This window comes from Tympanuchus pallidicinctus, unplaced genomic scaffold (genome assembly GCF_026119805.1).
Source record: "Tympanuchus pallidicinctus isolate F22 unplaced genomic scaffold, pur_lepc_1.0 scaffold3, whole genome shotgun sequence".
NCBI classification, from domain to species: Eukaryota; Metazoa; Chordata; class Aves; order Galliformes; family Phasianidae; genus Tympanuchus; species Tympanuchus pallidicinctus.
This window is the reverse complement of record NW_026294747.1, coordinates 87714990-87736247: the sequence shown is the minus strand read 5'-3', so window position 1 is coordinate 87736247 and position 21258 is coordinate 87714990. Positions and strand designations below refer to the sequence as shown.

The window sequence follows — 21258 nt, the reverse complement described above, 5'->3', positions numbered from 1 at the left end:
GTATCATTGGAAGTTAATGAGCCATGTGCTGCTCAAGACTTTTGGGTGTTTTCAGAAAGCTCACACATTACAACAGGTATCCATGGTGAAATCTTGGGCATTTTTAAAATTTGCTCTTAGTCTATTTCGGCCAAATTCTATTCTCAGCTACAGATGTATAGCTTCTCCTTATGGTATATTTAGCTGTCCAGTGAAGGAATAACTGCCCTTGCTCTGCTCTTTTTGAAAGTCTGTCAACACACAGCATCTGAATGCAGCTGTGCAAAGAGCTGCATCTCCTGGCCTCTAGCCCCTAGGACAGTCCCAATCCTCCATGCAGCTAAACTGCACAAAGCCTACTGCTAGCAAGTTCTGCTGCATCTTGTAAGGGAAGGAATAATCCACATGCCTGAGAGGTACTGAATAATTAGAGCCAGTGCACTGGTACACTAAGTCTGGTACCTCACTGTAAGCATACAGACAGCACAGCTGTTAAGCACTACCCTAGTTACCTATGTAGCCAGATGTCAGAAGAATAAAAATTGGACAGAATATTTTCTCCTTAGCCATATTCCATCCACATTCATTTTTAAAAGTTTAACAAGGAGATGATACATCAGGACTGGGCTATATAGATTACTGAGAAAGTAAGCAAGAAGGTCTCAGGACTTGCAATGCCTGTGTAACGCTCAGTGTTCTCTGGTAGGGAAGAACATATCAGGACATCATGAGGGAATCACACTTTTTGCTTCACATTAAATCTGATCTTAGAGTAACAGATCGAACCAGAATTGTCTTTAACGAGCATTACATTAAAGCTGAAATGAAAGATACCTCTGTATTCCATATTATGCTTACGGCAAATAAAATTGAGAAGCAAACCAAAACTGTGATTAAAGCCTATAAAAGGTATTCCCTTCTGGAGGCTGAAAGGAATGTAAGATTCACTTTCACATGAATTGCTGACTTCATGCAGGTTCAGCAGCACAGAAAGTTTACCAGGAGCCAGTGGCAATAAGCGTTCATAGCCCTAAGGAAAGGAAAAGAGGTTCACCCCTCATGGCAAAGGTCAGATTTCTGCAGGCTTATAGCTTGCCCATAGATACGAGTGTTCGTGGGACATCTTTGTCTAGATTTGTCCCTTGAGGATGACACCGGCTCCACAATGTCCCCTCTGCCTGGAGGATGGCCCTATTACCACTCAGATAAGTTTAGGGTCATTTGACTTGTGTCAGTCTGGTTCCTGTTGCTTTTACTCTCAACCTGACGAGCAATCATTGGAACCTTTGTGGGGATGTAGCTGAAGGCTGGAATTACAAATCCAGGACAGGCAGAGACTGAACATGTAAACAGGATATTTAACAGTTGCTATTTTCATGGATGCAGAGAGCTATTGAGTACGCTTCCTTGCTAACACACAACATGCTTTACACTTCATTTCTATATGCTTATCAGAATCACTATGTAAATTTCATAAAAGCAGTCATGTTAATGATTATATTAGTATTTGTCTATATGTTCTGCAGATATCTTTTCAGAGAGTCATCATGTCCTTTGTCCAGCTTTGTAACTGATGCATTGCATGCCCAAATATTTGGAATAACATATAGAAAACATCTGGATTTAATTATATTATAGTCCTCTTATGCAGACAATGGGAATTGAATTAAGGAATATTTTGAAACCCCCACAGAGATATAAAAGTATTAGCAGCTGCACGAGAACTTTACTATTACAGTGTTTGAAAATGTTTTGTTTTACAGATCAACAGTCTGACACATCATAAATATCAATCATAACATTTAAGATACATAAACGTGGAAGAAAAATTAAAACTTGCTTTCAGAAACTTAGATAAATTCATAGCATTTAGAAGATGTAGAATGTATTCTTTTGTTTAAAAAATGAAAATGTATAGCCTAATGGCACGGGAAATTATGTTGTACAGTGGAATTAAGAAGAGAACCAAGTACAGGTTTATTGCAACTGAACAGCCTGAGCAAGATTTCATGGAATCTTGTTATACTGCCACCATATTTTTCAATGATCACTTTGAATAATTCAGACAGAATAAATCAGCATTTTGCTTTTCATTCTTTCAAAAATATTTGGGGACATAATACGTGCTTAGAGAATCTACTCTAAAGTATTAGATGCAGACTGGATTTTCTTTCAGAATGTATAGTGCTTCCAAATGCCACTTCTTTTCAAGTCAGTACCAGTTTTGCACTTAGTTTTCAATTTCCCAGTGGCTAAATTACATTCAAAGGCTGTTAGCACAGTAGGGGGTCAGACTTTCCCTCTGAATGTAACTATATCACTCAACAGCAGCCTCATGCAATAAGAGACCTAATGTTTTCTTTTCTTTTTCTTTTTTCCTCTCCTAGTGTCTCCCTGCATTCCTGGATACCGGTCACTGCACCAAAGACCTGAGGTAACAGCCACATGGACTCCACCATCATCCTTCTAGCTTTATGGTGCAGAAAAAGACAAGTCTACAGTTCACCTGCTGTCAAGAAAAAAAGGTTTATTTTCTAAACCCTCTGAAATATTCTGAAATGTTCAAATGAACATTTTATTGTAAACTTGACATTCTCGTGAGTAAAAAGCATACGCAAACATATGCATGTATGCACATTCATAGAGATATGCATATAGCCTTTTTCAACCACATTCACAAAATTCAACATTAATCCAATTTTTTCTCTTTTCATGAATTCTCTTCACAGCATCCTGAAAAAATGTGCCTTCAGGCAGCATATCATCTGAAGTAGATACTATATCTACCATGCAAAAGAGAGAGAGAGAGCTATTAAACCCAGAAGTAATACTGAGATAAAGACAATACCACAAAAGATCCATGAAATTACAGTTTGTTTAGAAACTAAGTTCATCAGGACTGAAGCTTGCACAAGCTGTTAGGAGTGGGAAATAATGACTCTTGATACTATGTGGTCAAGCCAACCTTATAAAGATACAGTCAGGATCTTTGAGCTTACTCTTAGTAACAACTTGAACAGACTTTGCAGATTATGATATATGCCTTGTTGGTGGACAACCTGGTTAAAATAAAGGGTGAAAGAAATCTCAGTAAGGGGATTGAATGAACTACTCTAACTCACCTGTTTTACGGAGTGGAAAATCATCCTTGGCATCCTGTGATCCTGGTAAAGTGTATTTGTATGGCGGCGAGGCCCCACTCAGGGGTGGAGAGCTTTGATCCAGTGAGGTATGGTGGGCAGCCCTGCAGCAGACACAGAGAGGTCACAAATTAGCAGGCACTGAGGTGACCAGCAGTAACTATCTACACGTGTTGTACACATGTCTCAGCTGTGTTTATGTTCTTGCTCCTCTAAGTGTGCACAAACCACAGGCTCATGTAACAAACTTCTTACTTTTACAGTAAGTTATGGAACTCCTCGGGATTCCCAAGAATGTACTATTTGCACTCATTATAAAAGTCACATAGGATAAGAGTCACGTTGACCTACAGACAGGATCTGTCACCAGTTTGGAAAACTGACCATTTCAGATTGTTGTATTTTAATGTGAACCAGCTGAGGCACAGCAAAAGCCATTTAAAATCCTGTTTATTACGTACAAATAGATATACATTGATCCAGTCTTTTCCAACAAAAAGACAGGGGGACTTCTGTGGGGTGGGATGGTGGAGGTGTTATATGAAATGAATCAAAAATATTGAGATATTACTATCTCTTGAAAAAAATGTAAACCATTTAGACAGGGAAGTTAAAACTTGCATTCAAGTTCATTTTATAAGTTTTCTGGGCATACAACTCTGCAGAACATAACACGTCAGCAGAGGAGTTCTAAACTGAAGAGCACTTTCTGACAAATGCTGAATGAAGGAAAGAGTATGGGCAGATTTTTCTGAACATGTAAATAGTACATTGCAAAGCAATTGCATCGTTTGGCTCAATGACAGGTTTTTTTTTGTTTGGTTGATATTTTTGTTTAAAGGAGGAGAGGGGAAAAGACAGAAACTTTTGTACTTTGTGCTTGTCTGAACATCATTTTACTTACAGAGCCTCACCCTTTCTTTTAAATGTTTAATCGTGTGATGCTATGTTTTTTGTCAAAGAGAAGCACTAACATGAAAGTTTCCCTCATGTAGCAGAAGACATCTCCCTGTAGAACGCATAATTCTCATACATCTGAAGACCAGAATAAGTTCAGACCATTAGTTCATAACTCATGCGTACTCAAGAGAATTTTACACATCATTTGGAAATTATTTACTTCTAGAAGAAACAATGTAATTGTGTATTAAATCATGTTATCACAGTGCTCTGATTAGCTAAAGGAGAAGCTTAGATGAAAGTGCTTCAGTAATGCTTTTTAAAAAGGACAAGTACTAGGTTAAAATCTAGTGTACCATATGCATTCCTGTTTGTCTGACCTGTAAAGATTAGTTTGGGGATAATATTGAAATTCTTTTAGAAATGCATCCGAAGTTCTTTTCTTCTTCTTCTTTTTTTTTTTTTTTTAATTGACTTTTAAAAACGTGTCTGTTGTAATAAAGAGGTTAAAAATATATTAATTAGTTAAAAATAAAGAAAAAAAAAAGGGGGAGTAATCACTGTAAGCTCTTGGAACAGTAATATATCCATAACAGAATCTGAAAAAATCACTTGTCTCAGTGCCTAAGCATATTCTTATCAGTGTCAAGCCATCATCACAATGTTGTTTTGAATCAGAGGTTTCTTACTCTATCAGAGTAAAAAAAGTTAAAAGATCCATTATATTTGTGATTTACTTACAGGATATAAATAACTTCACTGGAAAAGAGGATCTCTTCAAGAAGAAACAAGCTGTGATTGATTCAAAATCTGAGTAAGTCAAGCACAAATTGTTCTAAGTGTAAAAACTGAAGAGACTTGGAAAAATGGCAAGTGTAGTTGGAAAATTTGTGATGGCATCAAGAGATTAAGCAGTTGAAATAAAAGGTTTATATAAATTTCAGACACCATTCTGATCTGTATACCTCTCATGTCATTACTGTCTACCAAGTACTCTTCAGCTCAGCTAGATATATTACACATATATATCATATATATATATTTTTGCTAACTTCTTGCTTGTTCTTCCATCTTGTTCTGGAGTTAGACTCCCAACATCTCCACTGAAGAAGCATTCTGTCTACTGTTAGGAGCTACCTCGATAAGGAAAGGAAACAGCTGAACACTGAACATACGTGTACCAGAGCTTGGGGTGGCGGCTCACGGAATGATTCTTTCCATTTGCTGGAGAGTCTTTTGTTGCTGATTTACTTAACAGGAACTCCTGAAGTTTTTGCTTCACTTCTGTACTGGCTACTGCCCCTAAGACAAAAAAAAAAAAAAAAAAAAAAAAAAAAATCAAACACATCTAATCTTTATTTATTTTATTTTTATTTTAAAGAAAACAAAAAACAAAACAAAACAAAACAACAACAACAACAACAAAACAGGAAAAAAACAATCTATGTCCTTACTGCTGAGAGAGTTGTAAACTATAAAAAGCATTGGTGGAAATCAGTCAAAAGGAGATATCGTTTGGATTGTTTGCTTGTAGAAGACTAAAGTTAGCCACAAACCAGAAAATCAATGAAGTCATGAGGAATATTACATCAGTAGATGAGGCCATTTATCCAGAGCCAGATATATCCAAAGAATTTAAATCATTTCCTAATAATACCCAAATCCAAAAACAATGAAAAAACTAAAAAGCAAGTAACAAAAGGTCATTTTGAAGTAGCAGTGAAGAATGTTTGCACTTTCTGTAAATTGATGGTAGGGCAGTGCATGTCAATGTCAAGTAAACTGATTCCCTCTTCCAACATGGGGAATGCTTTCTTACTCATAGCCATAATATTCTTTGTAAATAGAACACAAAAGAAAAAAAAAATCTTTCCGTTTTCCCCAAACAGTGATAAAAAAGAGAAGGAAGAGAAGTGATTCTCTCAAAGTAGCCGTACTCAGGAATACTGATACTCTAAGTATTTGGTTACCCAACAGCATAGTTAGCCAGTGAGCACGTCTCCCTGTGACCTGATTCCCATAAAGCACTTCTATTACCCCTCAGCTTCAGATCCTAACGGCACCCTTAGTACTTTCCTTCCCTCCTTTACTCATTAAGCAGATCAGTAGCAGCATATGCTAGGGCTAGGGGTCATAAGTGCTGCTTGGCTAGGTGCAGTGTAACGAGCAAGCCAAATGGAGAAAGGCACCATTGAGCTGCTCATCTTTGGTGTGAGAATAAAGTCAAACTGTTTATATGAATGCTGATTTTCATATCCCTTATAGGATCCTTTTTTGGTTGGAGTTTCTGTTACCCTTCTCCTTCTGGGTGGTTTAAATAATTTATTAATGTTACAGAGAGCAAGTAAGCCATCTAGATTAGGATGAAAAGGTTAAAGGAACAACCTCAGACTGTTAATGCACTACCAGAAAACATAGACAAAGGAATTCCATAGACAAAGAAATGGAGGTATTCCTCAGTTTCCCCCAAAGAATGTAAAACTAACATCATCACAGCAATATGATGCTTTTATGATTCAATGTTTACCAAACTAAAGGAAGCCCTATGGACACTAACTTATAAAGTCTACAGTATGGTAAACTATCGAACTGATACAGTTTTCCAAGAAAAAAAAGCAAGAGTATATGTTTCCCATAAGTACTATGTACAACTCTTTTCTTGTTTGGTCTTTATTTAGTTAGAATCTTGCTCAATTAGAAGGGCAGATACCAATATCTACATGTGGCAGTTTCATTTTAAATACCTTCACAATGTATCTTCATGACCTGACTTTTAAGCTGACCTGACTGAAGTGAATTATTTGTATCTGTCTCCCTCTAGTGAGCATCAAATTCCAACAGTATCTTTTGTCATTTATCTCAGAGCTACATATGAGCTAGAAATAACTTCCTGTTGGGTCTCATGAAAAGGTATCTGAAGAAATATAAGGCAGTTTCAAGTACTGTCTTTGTAACTAAGAAAAAAGTATTTAGATGTCTCAGGTGAAGATACTCAAAAACACTTCATAATATTTTCAGTCTTGAAAAAATGCTCAAATAACCTCACTATTAACATAGATTGCTGGTTGGTAGTGATATCTGTATTAGGAAATAAGCTTTTCAAAGAGAAATTCAAGTGAAGATTCAGCTTTCAAACTCCCTCCCATTTCATAAAAAGAGACACGTATCTACAAGTCTGTCAGAATATGCTTTCCTGCAGTTCTCCAAATCTGCACACAAAACAGCAGAGTTGTTTTGTGCAACAGGTGGTTCTGCCTTTCTGCAAGCACAGCTTCAACTGTCACAGACTTGCTTCAGGTCTCTTCAGCTGCGAGAAGATAAAGGGGAATATATTAATTTTGTATTTGAATTCAGGGTACATTAGCACTTACTTTCTCGGACTCTTTCTTTGCCTCTGAGGGGAGGAAGCTGCTGTTCCCTGCGATGCCTCTCCAGTTCCTGCTCTTGTCTCTGTTGCTCCAGTTTCTGCTCTTTTTCGAGAAGTTCTTGCTGCTGTTTAATGGCTAGGAGTTCCTGTTGTAACTTGCACAAAACAAAAAGACATGAGAATGTGCAGCTTGCAGTGTTTTGTAGGTCAGTCCTGGTCAAAACAACTCCCTTGAATAACAGAGCACTAGTGCTTTTTTTTTGTGCTTACTCTTATTTTTATCTCTTAACTGCCTTTCCCCAGACTTTTTATCAGCACAGTGCATCACCAGCTGTCACTAAAATGAACTCTAACATCAAGTAGCAGCTGACTGCTGTGCTTTCTTTTCTTTCTGTTTTGCCAAAAATGCATGAATACTGCATAATAGTCTTTGCCAAAGTATTACCAAACCGTGGCTGGTGTACTCAGTTGCATTTGTCAGCTTCAGCTAGCAGAAGCTTTGCAAAGTAGTATAATGACAAGTAGATCAGAAAGAAAAATTAAAATTAAATGGAAGAACATAAATTCCCAGTCAAAATCCATTAGAGCAATCCTACCATAACATATGCAACCCCATACATGTATTTATTTGTTTGTTTGTTTAAATGTCATGTGAGGCAGATCACAGAAGAGTGAAAATATTTGTAGGCCCTAGCTTCGTTTAAAATGCAAATATTACATACATGTCCACTGATTTGTGGGCACAAATTCAGATTGCAGCCAAATAAATAAGTCTTTTCATATACTGAGAATTGTGCACACAGAGAAGACAGCCATATTGTATTCTGGCTGAAAAAATAACACTGTGAAATTGGTATTTTGACTTTCAGTGCATTTAGCAGCTTCATGAGCTTGGGGAGTCTAATAATACGACCTTGGTTTGCTAGGTACAACTTGGTGGTAATGTTTTTTTCTTGAAAAGGCTTATATCACCCAGACACATAGGAGTAAGCACTCACTGTCCATCTCTCAGACACAGCAAATCTTTCATGAACACTCTCTTTTCATGTCTGCCTAAACATACACGGTTTGCAATAAACCGAAGGATAAATGAGAAATGTTGCTACCTTTATGTGCTCCTGGAGCTGGGCCTGGTGCTGGCGGGTCAGGTTTTCATGCTGTTTCTGAAACTCTGCAATCAGCAGTTGTTTCTGAATTTGCTGCTGCTGCTGGATCAGAAGTAGCTCCTGCTGTAGCTGCTTTTCACGCATAATTGGGTCCACCATGGGAACCATCATCCTGAGATCAGTTCGTAAGTCTAATGGTGAGATAGGCTCTAATCCCACAGGAACCTCTGACTTCACATCCACTGAGAAAAGAAAACAACAAAACATATCTACATTTAAATATAATCAGAGAAATAGAATAGAGATGACTCTTACTGATGAAAAAAAGACAGTTTCACTCATAGACTCCCTCAGTTTACAGAGCCAACAAGAATGCAAACTATACTGTATGCAATCTTCTGATATTCCTACTAGCAACCTGAGGTTTTCCAAATTATTTTATTATTCTGTTTCTGTTCTCTGCAAAAATATTTCCAGATTAATATTCTGCTAAATAGATTAACAAGCAATCGAGGTCTAAAATCATGTCACAGCCTTAGGGAGCAGTATTTATTGAGAACCTCATAGGTACTATGACAGCTTAACCACAAACACTTGAGGCACTTCTTCAAGTGAGATGAAGGCAGTAGTTCTCACTGGGTTGCAAGAGATTTCACTAAAAAGTGAAAGCTAGGACGTAGATTATCCAAGGATTGTGTTATGCATAAATAGCTATTGCATATATCTGGCTTTGTAGCAAATACACAAGAATGAGTCACATGAAATAGGAAAATAATTAGACATACAAGATGAGAAGTTACGATAAAGCTTCATCAAAAAGTGACCACTGTCTTTGGAATGGATTAGGCCTAATACCCTCTGTATAACTTTCAAGAAAATCAAAACACATTATTTCAATTTGCTGCCATAATGGTATATACTTATAATCTAGTATTAAAGTAGTTACTGCAGAATCTTGTAGTTTTTCATCTCCTGATTTAAATAGAAGGGACTAAAAAGCAGAACAAAAAAGAGAGACCTGATGATTTTCACCATGGTACTTCTAAAGTCCAGCTTTTTGTATTAAATGACAAGACAGAACATAACTCTACCTGTTGAAATAGAATAAAAACTAACTAATATCATTTTTACAACAGGAAAATAGCACAGGGCCTGTGATTGCACTTAGCAGTTCTGATTCCACCCACTAGAGGACAGTGGAATACAAACACGTTAACGAATTCCTACTATTATATTAGAAAAATAAGATTATTAACTGAAAACAAGCATGCTTTCAGGAAACAAACAGGGAATATGCTGTATATGTATTTTCTACTTTTATTCCTGTTGAAACTGTATTTACTTCCAAGGAGAAAACCAAAATGAGATGGTGAAAAAGTCTAGCAAATAGGAACAGTAGAGCTGCAGAGAAAATTGTAGATGGACAGAACTGAATTCTATTTGCACCATAACATCTACCAGCACAAAATATACAACAGATATTTAAAAAAAAAAGTGAAAAGAAAAAAAAAAAAAAAAAAAGTGAGGCACTGAATCTGTTTCACTGACCACATTATTTTCTTTCTTTTCTTGTCAACATTCTGCAAACATAACATTTCCTGTGTTTGTTTTTGCATTTATTTTTTTTTAAATCCTAGTAACTGTTATTATAAACCTCAGAGCATAATTTGCCTCCTTAACCCGCTATCCCAACAGAATGATTGTGTGTAAGTGCTTGCTTTTGTTCTGAGATTAATCGCTAAATTATAAAAAATCACCTTTAACTTACAAAAACTGCTCTTGATTATAAATAATTGCCTCAGACCAAGAGAAATGGACAGGCAAAAGCCCTGCCTTTCATCCCACTTATTCAGCAGCAATCCACATTCCATTTGTCTAGACTAAATATAGCTGCGTTTATACAAGAAATCAATAGTGCTTGCAGAGAGCAGAGCAAAGACATGAATATTTCATCCAACTCTGAGAGAAACGGCAATCAGCAAGCTGACAGAGCTTTGCAGGCTGGCTGCCCCTCTGGATAAGTCTCCAGCATTGGACAATGGCTCGTTGCCTGCAAGTCACAATCTTATCACAGACTCTCTGCTATTTTTAACATTAATTGCATTGTAGGTGACAAAGGCTTATCATGTTTAAAGTGGAGAGATGGATTTTCTTACAGTTCTGTGACAGGATAATAAGCCTTACTAAGAGCAATAATAGTAACTGGAGCCCTGCAAACCTTGCAGGGTTTGATTTGCAACAGTGTTTGCAAACTGAATCCTGCAGTTTATTTTGCAGATACTGACTGCAAAACAACCCCTAGAAGTCTGTGTGGAGATTCAGTCTGATTACACCTCCTACCTCTGATGAGCATCCCACTTCTTCATTTTCAGAGCGCTTCTCTGAAACAGTGAGGGTAAGTCTCCTTATTTTTCCAATAATGAAAACTTCCTTCCACAATTAGTAAAATGGAGAGCTGAAATCGGTTTGGTAAGAAACACATTTTCAAGAATTTTTACAGACCCAAATAATAAATCTAATCCTGGAGCACCTACTTCATCAGGTTCAACTTTACCTCATTCAGAAACACAGGGGAAAATAAACATTAAAGTATTTCTTGAACCCACAGAAATCAATACTTACTCCTTCATTTAAAAGTCAATGTTTACTGACAAATAAAGACAAACAGTTATTTCCTGTTGTAAATATTGCTAACAGTAAGGTTACCTCCAATGCTACCACTAACTGCTGACATAGCTATTATCTTTAATGTGTAATTACTGTTTCAAAACTCTAAGAGTTAATAGTTACATTGAAAACAGTTAACCTCCTCCACCAAATTATTCCACACACATAACTAAAAAATCACCAAACCAAATACTGAGCTACTGTCTGTTACACAAACCTGATGCAACATGCCCTTTACATTCTTATTACTTGTTATCAGCTAACAAGGAAGTGACCAAGAGGCTCTGTGGAGTTCGAACAAAGTGTGTGAAAAAGTGTGTAATGGAGCACAAAATCAGAACCAGTCTATTTAAAAACTTTGACTTTTAATTGGAGCATCTTCTCCTTGCCACCCACTAACTAACTCTAAAAAGGCAAAAGGTGATACAGGATGTTTATTCTCATTAGGTTGCTTTATGTTTTAACCCCCTTGACACAAAGAGATATGTATTTTTGCAGTAGAAAAATAAATGCCCTAATCAGCACACACAGCTTCCAAACATCACATGAAGCAGTGGGAAGCAGGACTTCCAACAGTAGGTTTTCATCAAGCTACTAGCCAGTGAAGGAAAAGGATGGATAATGAAATAAAATATGAGTCTGAGTTTCCTAAAGGTTATCTCCGCTCGGAGGAACCCTGTTTTGCAGTACTTCTGGTACCCAACAGAGAAAAGCTGTAGCAGGTACAATTCAGGGTGGGACCCTGCTCTGTGCTCCTTGAGCTATGGTCTGGACATCCCTTCTTGACATCCCTGATGACTGCAGGGCACACCCAGAGAGTCCTCCCTACAAATAACTGAAATTGAACTCCCTGAGCTCAAGTTAGCTGTGGTGAATACCACAGGAAGCTGCAGAATATTAACTAAAAATGTTATTGAATGCTCAGTGATTCCAGGAAACATACTAACATTTTAGTAGAAAAATATTTTATTTTCAGCTACAACAAATTGCAAAAGGCATATGTATTTGTTTTTCATATAAAATCTCAAGAGCCTTTCTCTTGAAATGTAACAACAAAAACAGTCTCAGGAGAACATCCATATCAATTATATTCCATAGCTGCACTGCCTGCAGTGCTTTTGACATTCTGTGGAAAGAAAATAAGGTACTTGCAAAATGGCATGCTTGTTGAGTATATTTAAAGGCTTGTAGTGCAAATGAAAAGAGGTAAAAGAGCTTAGTTGTTTCTTAGTTACTTAGTTACCCTAGTGTGTTGATTTTTGAAAACATGTTTGAAAATGGGAATTACTGAAAAACTTTCACTAGGAGACAGAATTTTAAGCTGGCTTTCAGTGAGTAATTTCTGCACACTGGTATATTAGAATATACAAGTCTTACGAACCGCAAACATTAAAGGAAAATACCAGCAAATAATATAGCCTGCTTTCTTACCATCATCTCCCAAGAGATGGTAAGAGAGGCAACCTTCTTTTTTTTGTTACTAGCAGTTACCCTTCGTGGCAGACATTTATGTCACTTTTAAAAACAGGAACTTAAAGAAGGGCTGCTGCCATCAGCTGAAGTGTTGCCATTCTTAATTTGAGATGTACCGAAGAATTCTCGTCCACTTGTGTATGAGAACATGTCCAGGGCATTTATGATTCTTATGTTAGGGAAACTGTGTTAATTTGTTGAGACTGTGGGGATTCACATTAACCCTCTCACAGCAGAACTTCTCATGCCATCAATAGTGCTTTTAGACCAGGAGAGGGACAGAGGAGCAGCAAAGAAAGTCAGCTTGGCTCTTGCTTTTGCTTGTCCATCTAGGGCAGTGTTTTACTCGAGAAGCAGTTAAGGCTTAAGGAGTGACCAAGGATAACTACTAAAGTTGCAATGCTAAACAAGAATCACATCTGGCAAGAGAACCCCCAGCTGGAAATTTCAGTACTTGCCATGAAAAGTATATTCCTGAAAACAACAACTAAAGTTTTGAAGAATAATCCTGTCAGGAAATGGGCACTCCTCATCCCAAGTATCCAGTGAAGTGTTACGAAGAAAGAAGAGAATAGGAGAGCTGTTTAAACCGGAGCTACTCTTTTGAACTCTCTTCTTTAAAATAACCCCTCTTGAAATGATTATTAGGTTTTACAGTGCTTTGCATAGTTTTCATGTTTTTCATGAAAACAACCTTACTGTACACCTTAGTGTAAAAGAGACTGCCTCCATTTTTACCTCTTCATTCAGAGAAAGTGAAGAAACCTTCCCTTTCAGTATTAGTCATCAGTAAATCACGACATATTCAAAGAAGTAAAGAAGTTACAGAAAATACTTCTAAACAGGGGAAAGAGTAGAAGATCCATCAAAATTGGACATCACATTTACTTTCCAGTTTATACCTAGAATTTATGTGCCACCTTATTCAAGACCTGAAAAGCACTGATATCTGAAAAGCAGTAATGATGTCTAAAAAGGATGGAAAAGGACTGAAAAGATGAAATGCTGCAGGAGGCTGGAAGTTTCAGAATTAAGGAATAAAAGGTAGGAGGGAAATTTTGGCAATTGGATAAGAGAAAAGAGAATGGGGCAGAAAAAGAATGGCCAGTCAGTGAAACACCAATAACACAGCAGAGATGGGGCACAAGGAAAGGAGTTAAAATTTCTGAGCTAACTGGGGCAGGGCTTTCTTCACAGTGAAGCAGCATTACAGGAGCATTGCTCACTGTAATCTAAGAGGAGTCCTGGCATACTGATAAGGATCTGCTTGCCCTCAAAGGCAGTGTAAACAAAAACAGAGCAATGTGTCAGCTATGGGGATGCTTGGAAATTAAGTGAACAACATGGTTTTGAATAGTCGTGACTAAAGAGGATGGAGTCTGGCATGAAAACTTCTAGAGCAATTGCTCAACAAACCAAGACAAATTTCCTAATTTGGAGCTTACTCCACAAAGGAGAGATTTTCATAACCTTAAGGTGGAAGCTGGGCCTCTCTACAAGACCTGCACTTTAGAAGTTGACATATTAAGAATAACCAGTACAGAATCAGATGTACAAGTCAGATGATCAATAAGCCGTGAAGGGTTAGGATACCTCTCATGGGATGCTTTTATCATTTCACCTCTGGTGGCTAAAATCTTGTCCCTCAGTTCTCAGCTGGTATAATCTGTCATCCCTCTGTTGACTTCAATACAGGCGAAACTTCTTTATGCCACACGAGAAGGTTGATCCAGATTCTCTCTCATGACTATAGTGGTGAAAGAAGATGGGCTTGAAAGTATCGCATTTTAATATCTTTAATGAGACAAAAGCATCCAAATTGTGGATGGTAGTTGGATTCTGTAATAAAACTTTTCCTTCAATATTTAAAATTGACAGAAATTTTTTATCCTCCAATTATGCAAAAGGATGCACCCAAGTAGCAAACAGTGTCCTTCAGATTTCACTCAATTCAGACATTTATATATTCAAATTTTATATATAATAAATATTTTTGGTTAATTACAATTCCTCAATCATAGCCTGGATTTTGGTTGTCAGTGGCAAGAGAAAAAACAAGACAGCAAATAAAAATGAAAGATGTTTTTCAAAGGCAGCACAATGATTTTTTGGACAGCAAAGTACTCTGCTGCAATCTGTACTTTTAAAACTTCCTCTCTTAGAAAAAAAAAACACAAGAAATTACAACTCATTTCAGATCACAGAAAATAATTTCTACTTATTTTCTTGGATTATACTTAAAAAGTCAGTAATTATTTTAACAATACTATCACAAAAGTATAAATGAACTGTCAAACTTGATGAGGCACTCAACTGACTTATGGTATTAAGGAGAAGTGTAATAAATTAGACTATAAACGTATTCTCTTTTGTTCTATAAAAGGGATTTTATCATGATTATACCTTTTCCCTATTTATTTTAAATGTTTGCATACATGTCATAATGAGAAGTAAAATAAATGCAAACAGTGATCTGTGCTTTGATTTACCATTCTCTTATTTCCCCAGGGCCTGGAAAGGAAGCTCGAACAACCACAGACTTCTAAAATATCAGTGAGAGGCCTTGAAACACCAACACTGAAGTTATAGCTAGCTGGCTTTGGTGAAAAAAAATCAAAGGCTTTATTATACTGATTTACAAAAATCAGATTCCTTCTCTGCAAATATGCCTTTGAGTCAAACAGTCATAACAAACACAAACATAAAAGCCATCTAATTTGCTGTAATGAAGAAGTTTTAAAATGTTAGCACTTGCTCTTTCTTTTACAGTGAACACATGAGCAAAAGCTCTACTTATTAGCTTGCCAGGATTCACGCAAATAGCAGGCCAACCACTTCTGTCAGAGGAATAAAAGCAAACGTGCCCAGTAAGTCACATTAGAATGTGAAACACTTTTAAACTCAAACCTGGGATGATCTATTATCAAGAAATTCAAGCTGATCTATATTTGGCTTTTGGGTTACTTTACATTTCAGCTAGAGAGTTCTTATACGTGTTCTCTACACCCATCAGCATACAGGCATATCTTCACTTTCCAGAAAACGCCTTTTTGATATAAGGAACTCTGGATACTTCTGCTGCAGACAATATAGAAACACGACAAAGACAAATGTGTGTATAGTAAAAAAAATAGAATTTTTTTCTTTCTTCTCAGTTCCACAGTGTATGACATACCAGTAGTATTACTATAATGCACATAAGACTACCTATATTATTAACACTATAATGATGATACTTCAGTGTTAATAATGCTGTTGGTATACAGTATCAAGTTAGTTTATTTGTACACACAATGTCCAGTGGAGATGTCACTACTCTAGTCCTAAATGGGTGATACAAAGAAAGATGAGAGGGCAAAAAGTTCTCCCTTAAATATCAAAGATACCATTAGGGTATGCCAACAGTTATATCTTTAGCATCATTGGACAGTGTGCTCAAGCCAATTAGGCTGTGGGTAGAGCTCTGCTGAACAAGTATCCACAAATAGTTTTGCTGTTTCAGGTGCGTGACAGCCAGTGCTCAGACTGACACCATTGGAAGCCAAGCTCTGGTGCAAATCTTCCAAGGGACTACTGGCAATTCTTGCTGCAACTCTACTGGTATTTTAGGGAAAAAAATGAATGAACCAAAAATAACCAGGAAGCATTTTTTCCCCCACTTTCAAGCCTTTTTTTTTTTTTTTTCTTCTTCTTCAATTGAATAGCTAACATGTGGCTGTAACTCATTAAGCTTACAATGTCTCTAGAAGTCATTTTTCAAGGGAAATCAGAAATGACTTTCTATTATTCCAGTGTTATCAATTAGTGTTTATGGATCATCCTAATCTTTGATACAAATGAGGCTAAACACGGTTTCAAATCCAAACACAGAAAATTGGGACTGAACTAAAATCTCCCACTGAGGAGAGGAAAAGTCCAACAAAGAATAACAATAGCTTTTAAAGAAACTTTTTAGTGGGAGATTAAGGGAAACAACAGTCAGAGGCTGGTAACATACTACAACTTACTATGTCAGCTAGAAATATAGTTCACATACGTTCAATACAAAATTAACGTGTTTAATTAACAAGATATTTATTAGCGAAGAAATGTTTTTTTTTTCCTGTGTACTTATTCCTGTTCTGCTCTCCTTCATACCACCTTGCCTTGGACTATAGCATAGTCTGGGGAATCTGTTCTCCTTTGCTAATAGGTAGCTCCCAGTACATCTGCATAGTGACTAAAATAAAGTACATAAGTACTATTAGATCATTAGTTTGTACCTGTTGGAATACTGATATCTCAGATCAGAGATTAAAGCATGCATAGAGAAAAAGCCATGGGAAAAGCATGGAAAAAGAGAAGAAATTATCATAATGGTGATTAAATGCAAATCAGGTAGAGTTTACTAGACTGCAGAAGTGAATTAGGAGTGGCAGAATCCGAAAAGGGACAGAAACAATGGCAATGCAGATGAGGAGAATATTATGCAGCTACTGACCCACAGAGTTGGATGGATTAAGATGTCAACAGGCAGACAGTGGGCTGCTGTAAGGACAGTAAGGGGGAGTTCCTGAGGAAGATCCAATTATCTTGATGAAAGAGCTGTGAATATTTCAAAAGCCTTGATTTAATCTGTTGTTTTTTTGTTGGGTTGTTGTTTGTTTGTTTGTTTTTCTGCAGAAAGAGTACATCTTTCAAAAAACAACCTTGAGTACCATGAAAATGGCCTCATTTCCCCATTACACAGGGCAGGCACTCTCATAAAAGAGATTACATAAAGAATATAAAAAGCATTATGAACTCACAATCAAGGAAATTCCTGTCTTCCAGGATGCTTACTTTTTTTTTCCCCTTCTCATTAATGCAAAGAGAGTTTTCGTTTTGTAGTGAATAGATTCAAACAATAACCATCTGCAGAAAATAATAGTAACAAAAAAAGTATCTCTCTCATATTCTGCTATTTGGGATTTGGGGGAATTAGTTGAAAAAAGGAGAGAGACATCTCAAGTTCACAGTTGTAACCTAAGTATTACACAACTCCTCAATTTTGTAATAAAAGGCTATCCTGGACAAAATAAACACACATAAATACATATATTCAGATTTTTACTTCTAAGATCAAATGATGTTCTTGAGCTAATTTCAAACTAGAGATATAACATCTAGTTCATGAAATTATAGAATCACAGAATGGCCAGAGTTGGAAGGGACCTCAAGGATCATGAATTTCCAATCCCCTTGCCACATGCAGGGCCACCAACCTCCCCATTTAATACTAGTCCAGGCTGCCCAGGGCCCCATCCAACTTGGCCTTGAACACCTCCAGGGATGGGACATCTACAACCTCTCTGTGCATCCTGTTCCAGAACCTCACCACTCTCATAGTAAAGAAAAGTAATTCTGTGACACACATAACAATATCATTATTACATCACTTATCTCAATTTCTCCTATTTTGACTCATGTCATCGCAGTAAATTATTTTAACCCTACAGTCTCCATACATTTGTTTACTTCAGTTTGACTATCTACTTGGGTTCCTAGGAACCACAAGATGTAGATATCTGCTATGAGTTCGAAAGATCTCAGATGGCAACAGCAACTTACCACGAGCACTGAAATACATATAACAGAATGATAACACTATTTTAAAAATAATAATATACTAAAAATAAAATTTAAAAATGTATTCATGGGTTGTACTCTTCAGACTAAATAGAACTCTGGAAAACATTCCCCAAAATGTAAAGACCTAATTTCAACTACCAGGGGGGGGGAAATCTTGTTTATCAGGTCAATCAGAAAGCTAGCATAAACTGAGAAAGCAGTGTGAAATAAGTAATTACTAACAAATACCATGGTTTATATCCAGGTATATGTGGATACCAAACACAACAAAAACATAGCTTAACTGAGATACTGTTTATTGATACAATAAAATTAATCTTTTTGCTTTAAATGTTCATTAACAAAATTCCTATTAGTATCCTTTCCCTGGATGACTTTTTAGATTAATTATATTTTAAGAATTCATAGAATCACAGAATCATAGAATTGCTCAGGTTGGAAAAGACCTTAAAGATCATCAAGTCCAACCACAACCTGACCATAGTACCCTAATTCTAACAACTCTCTGCTAAATCATGTCCTACTTCCAAACGGTTTTTAAACATAGCCAGGGATGGTGACTCAACAACCTCCATGGGGAGTCAATTCCAGTGCTTAACAGCCCTTTCTGTAAAGAAGTTTTTCCTGATATCCAACCTAATACTAATAATTTACATCATTGGAATGATACATTATACTTCTATCCAACTTAATATTATTTCTTTATTTGACTTCAAGCCACTACCATGCTTTTAAGTTGATTTCAGACATACGCTGGCTGAACTCAAAACTGCAAACAAAGAAAGCTCTGTCCATCTAATTTACAGTTAAGTTACCTCAATCAACAAGTAGAGTTAGGAACACATGATGGTGAGCATTGGAAAGAAACCGACATGTAGAGTAGACTGTCATGTCAGTCTATCATCTGTTAAACAATTGTCTTTGTAATTTTTGAGCAGTGGAAAAGAAAACAATAGGAATTACTAGTATAATACTGTTATTTTAGTTGAATACATTTTCCATTATTATTATTCTATATGAATATTGAATAAAGGTTCCACATTTTGTAATACTCAAAGAAATAATGCAAAAGAAGACAGATAAGAAATACACCTCTACTTTCTTTAAAAATAAATCCACAACAGCAACAGAAAAATTCCATACATTTTTGATGCAATGTAGCAAGCACATTTCAGAAAAACTGGAAATCCAAAAATTATTACCCATTTTTTTTCTATATATCAATAGGTCTATTTCTTACTAGTGGGTTGGCTGCTTTTCTCTTCATCTCAACTCATTTGACAAGCAGAAGGCCAGTCAGGTGGGCATTTCTTCAACCTCAAATAAGAGATTTTTTCCCAGAAAAGTTTTTCCAGAAATTAAATTTCACACTAAGAAGTTAAAAAAAATCCATGGGAACCTTACTCAAATTTTAAATGCAAATTTTAGAAATTTGCAGATCAGGTGTGGAACATGCACACTAGAATGACTGCTTAAATGCTGTCAAGCATTCAAAACTACTCTTCAAGAAACACTTTGGGTCCTTTGAGAATCTCAGACTAAATCATTTAAATAGAACTTAGCCATATTGAAACCCTCAGCCCTCCACACTTAGTAAATTAATCATTCAGAGTAGAAGTTCCCTCTCAACAGAATTAAGGTTAAAAAAAACTTGGCACGTTGCACTACGAAGTACATTTAGTTTTGTTGATTGAGCCTTTGAATCTGGCTGTAAATGACTTCATAAACTGAGAGTTTGCAATGCAAAAAGCAACGTGAAAAGAACTGTTCTGCTTTTGCACTTTAAGCAGAAATTTGTGTGATCAGTGAGAGGATTCACAACATGGTATGGAATTACTGCATGTTAAGGACTGGGAGAAGGGAGCACAATTAAAGTTTTGCCACTGAAAACTTGCCATGCCAATTGCAAGACAAATCACTGAGAGAGCTTGGTATCAAACAGAACTCAAAAACGTTGAGTGTCGTAAGAAAGAAACTAGAGTGCACTGCAGAAGGATTGCTAAAGTTTCAAGAGTGTCTTAGCTGGAGCAGCAGTGCTCTTTACTAGGTTCTTCTGTTCAATCTCATTTATTTTCTTCCTCAGTAATGTGCATATAGTCCTTCCATCTTTCTTTTACTTCCATGTCCATATCTGATACATTTTGGAAATTATTTCTTTTCCTTTCTGCATTTGACAAAGCAAGTATTTAAAAGATTAGAAACTTCAGTTTTAAAGGAAGTATTTTCTTTTCTGAATATTGTACTCTACAAAGCAATTTTTAAAATTACAAAATAGACCAAGAATACAAGTAAATAACATAGGCCCATAAACATTACGGCAAAGCATTTTCAGCTCTCTAAGCTAAACAAAGAGCCTGACACACTCCTACTCATAGTTTAAAAAGTCTTCCTGACTGCAGTCATCTGCTTAATTTTTAGTTTTCTTCTCTCTTTGAAACAAAATGTTACAAGTGTTATCAGAAAGTGATTTTCAGTGGTTTTAGTTTATTGAAGAAAGTACAGTGATATTATTATATCAAAATTAAGAATAAAATACAAATAATTTTATAATAATTCTGCATCCAGAAAGTACAGCTTCACTTTCTACAGCTTTTTATCCTTATGTCATACACACTCATATGAATTACACTGATCAGAAATGGGAATTTATTTTTGCTAATGAGTTAGTATCTGATGGTAAATATCCAAACTGAAATTTTTACACTGTAATGGAGTTCCCTGTTGCCAACTCCAGCTCAGCACACTCTGCTGACTGTAAAGTTCAATTGATCAAATGAAGACTAAGACATGGTAGTATATCCATAAAGCAAAATGTCATAGGGACTGAAGCTAAAGAAGATATTGCATGAAGCTGACTTCCCCCTAGCCAATGTCATAAAACACCATTTCCTAGAATTACCACAGAATGTACACAATTACCAGCTCCTCCTTGTTGTGGACAGAAACGCCCTTCAGAAAGTAAAGGAATAATGATGTTTGGACATGGCATAAATATTTGGAGAATTACCAGGAGTCA

The 21258-nt window shown here is 36.4% G+C and overlaps 1 protein-coding gene across 13 annotated transcripts in view; it reads right to left on the bottom strand.

Moving 5' to 3' along the window:
- The window catches only part of HDAC9 (histone deacetylase 9), a 438145-nt gene that overhangs the window by 208771 nt on the left and 208116 nt on the right, over positions 1–21258 (bottom strand). For 10 of the 13 annotated variants that reach the window (XM_052696013.1, XM_052696006.1, XM_052696004.1 and 7 more), the window contains 4 exons: positions 8493–8734; positions 7391–7541; positions 5195–5321; positions 3102–3223 (listed from right to left, as the gene is read on the bottom strand). In XM_052696013.1, coding sequence (XP_052551973.1) covers positions 3102–3223; positions 5195–5321; positions 7391–7541; positions 8493–8734 — 642 coding nt within the window. Of the gene's footprint in view, positions 1–3101; positions 3224–5194; positions 5322–7390; positions 7542–8492; positions 8762–21258 lie in introns of those variants that run through there. The other 3 variants (XM_052696003.1, XM_052696005.1, XM_052696001.1) reach the window with 3 other exon arrangements.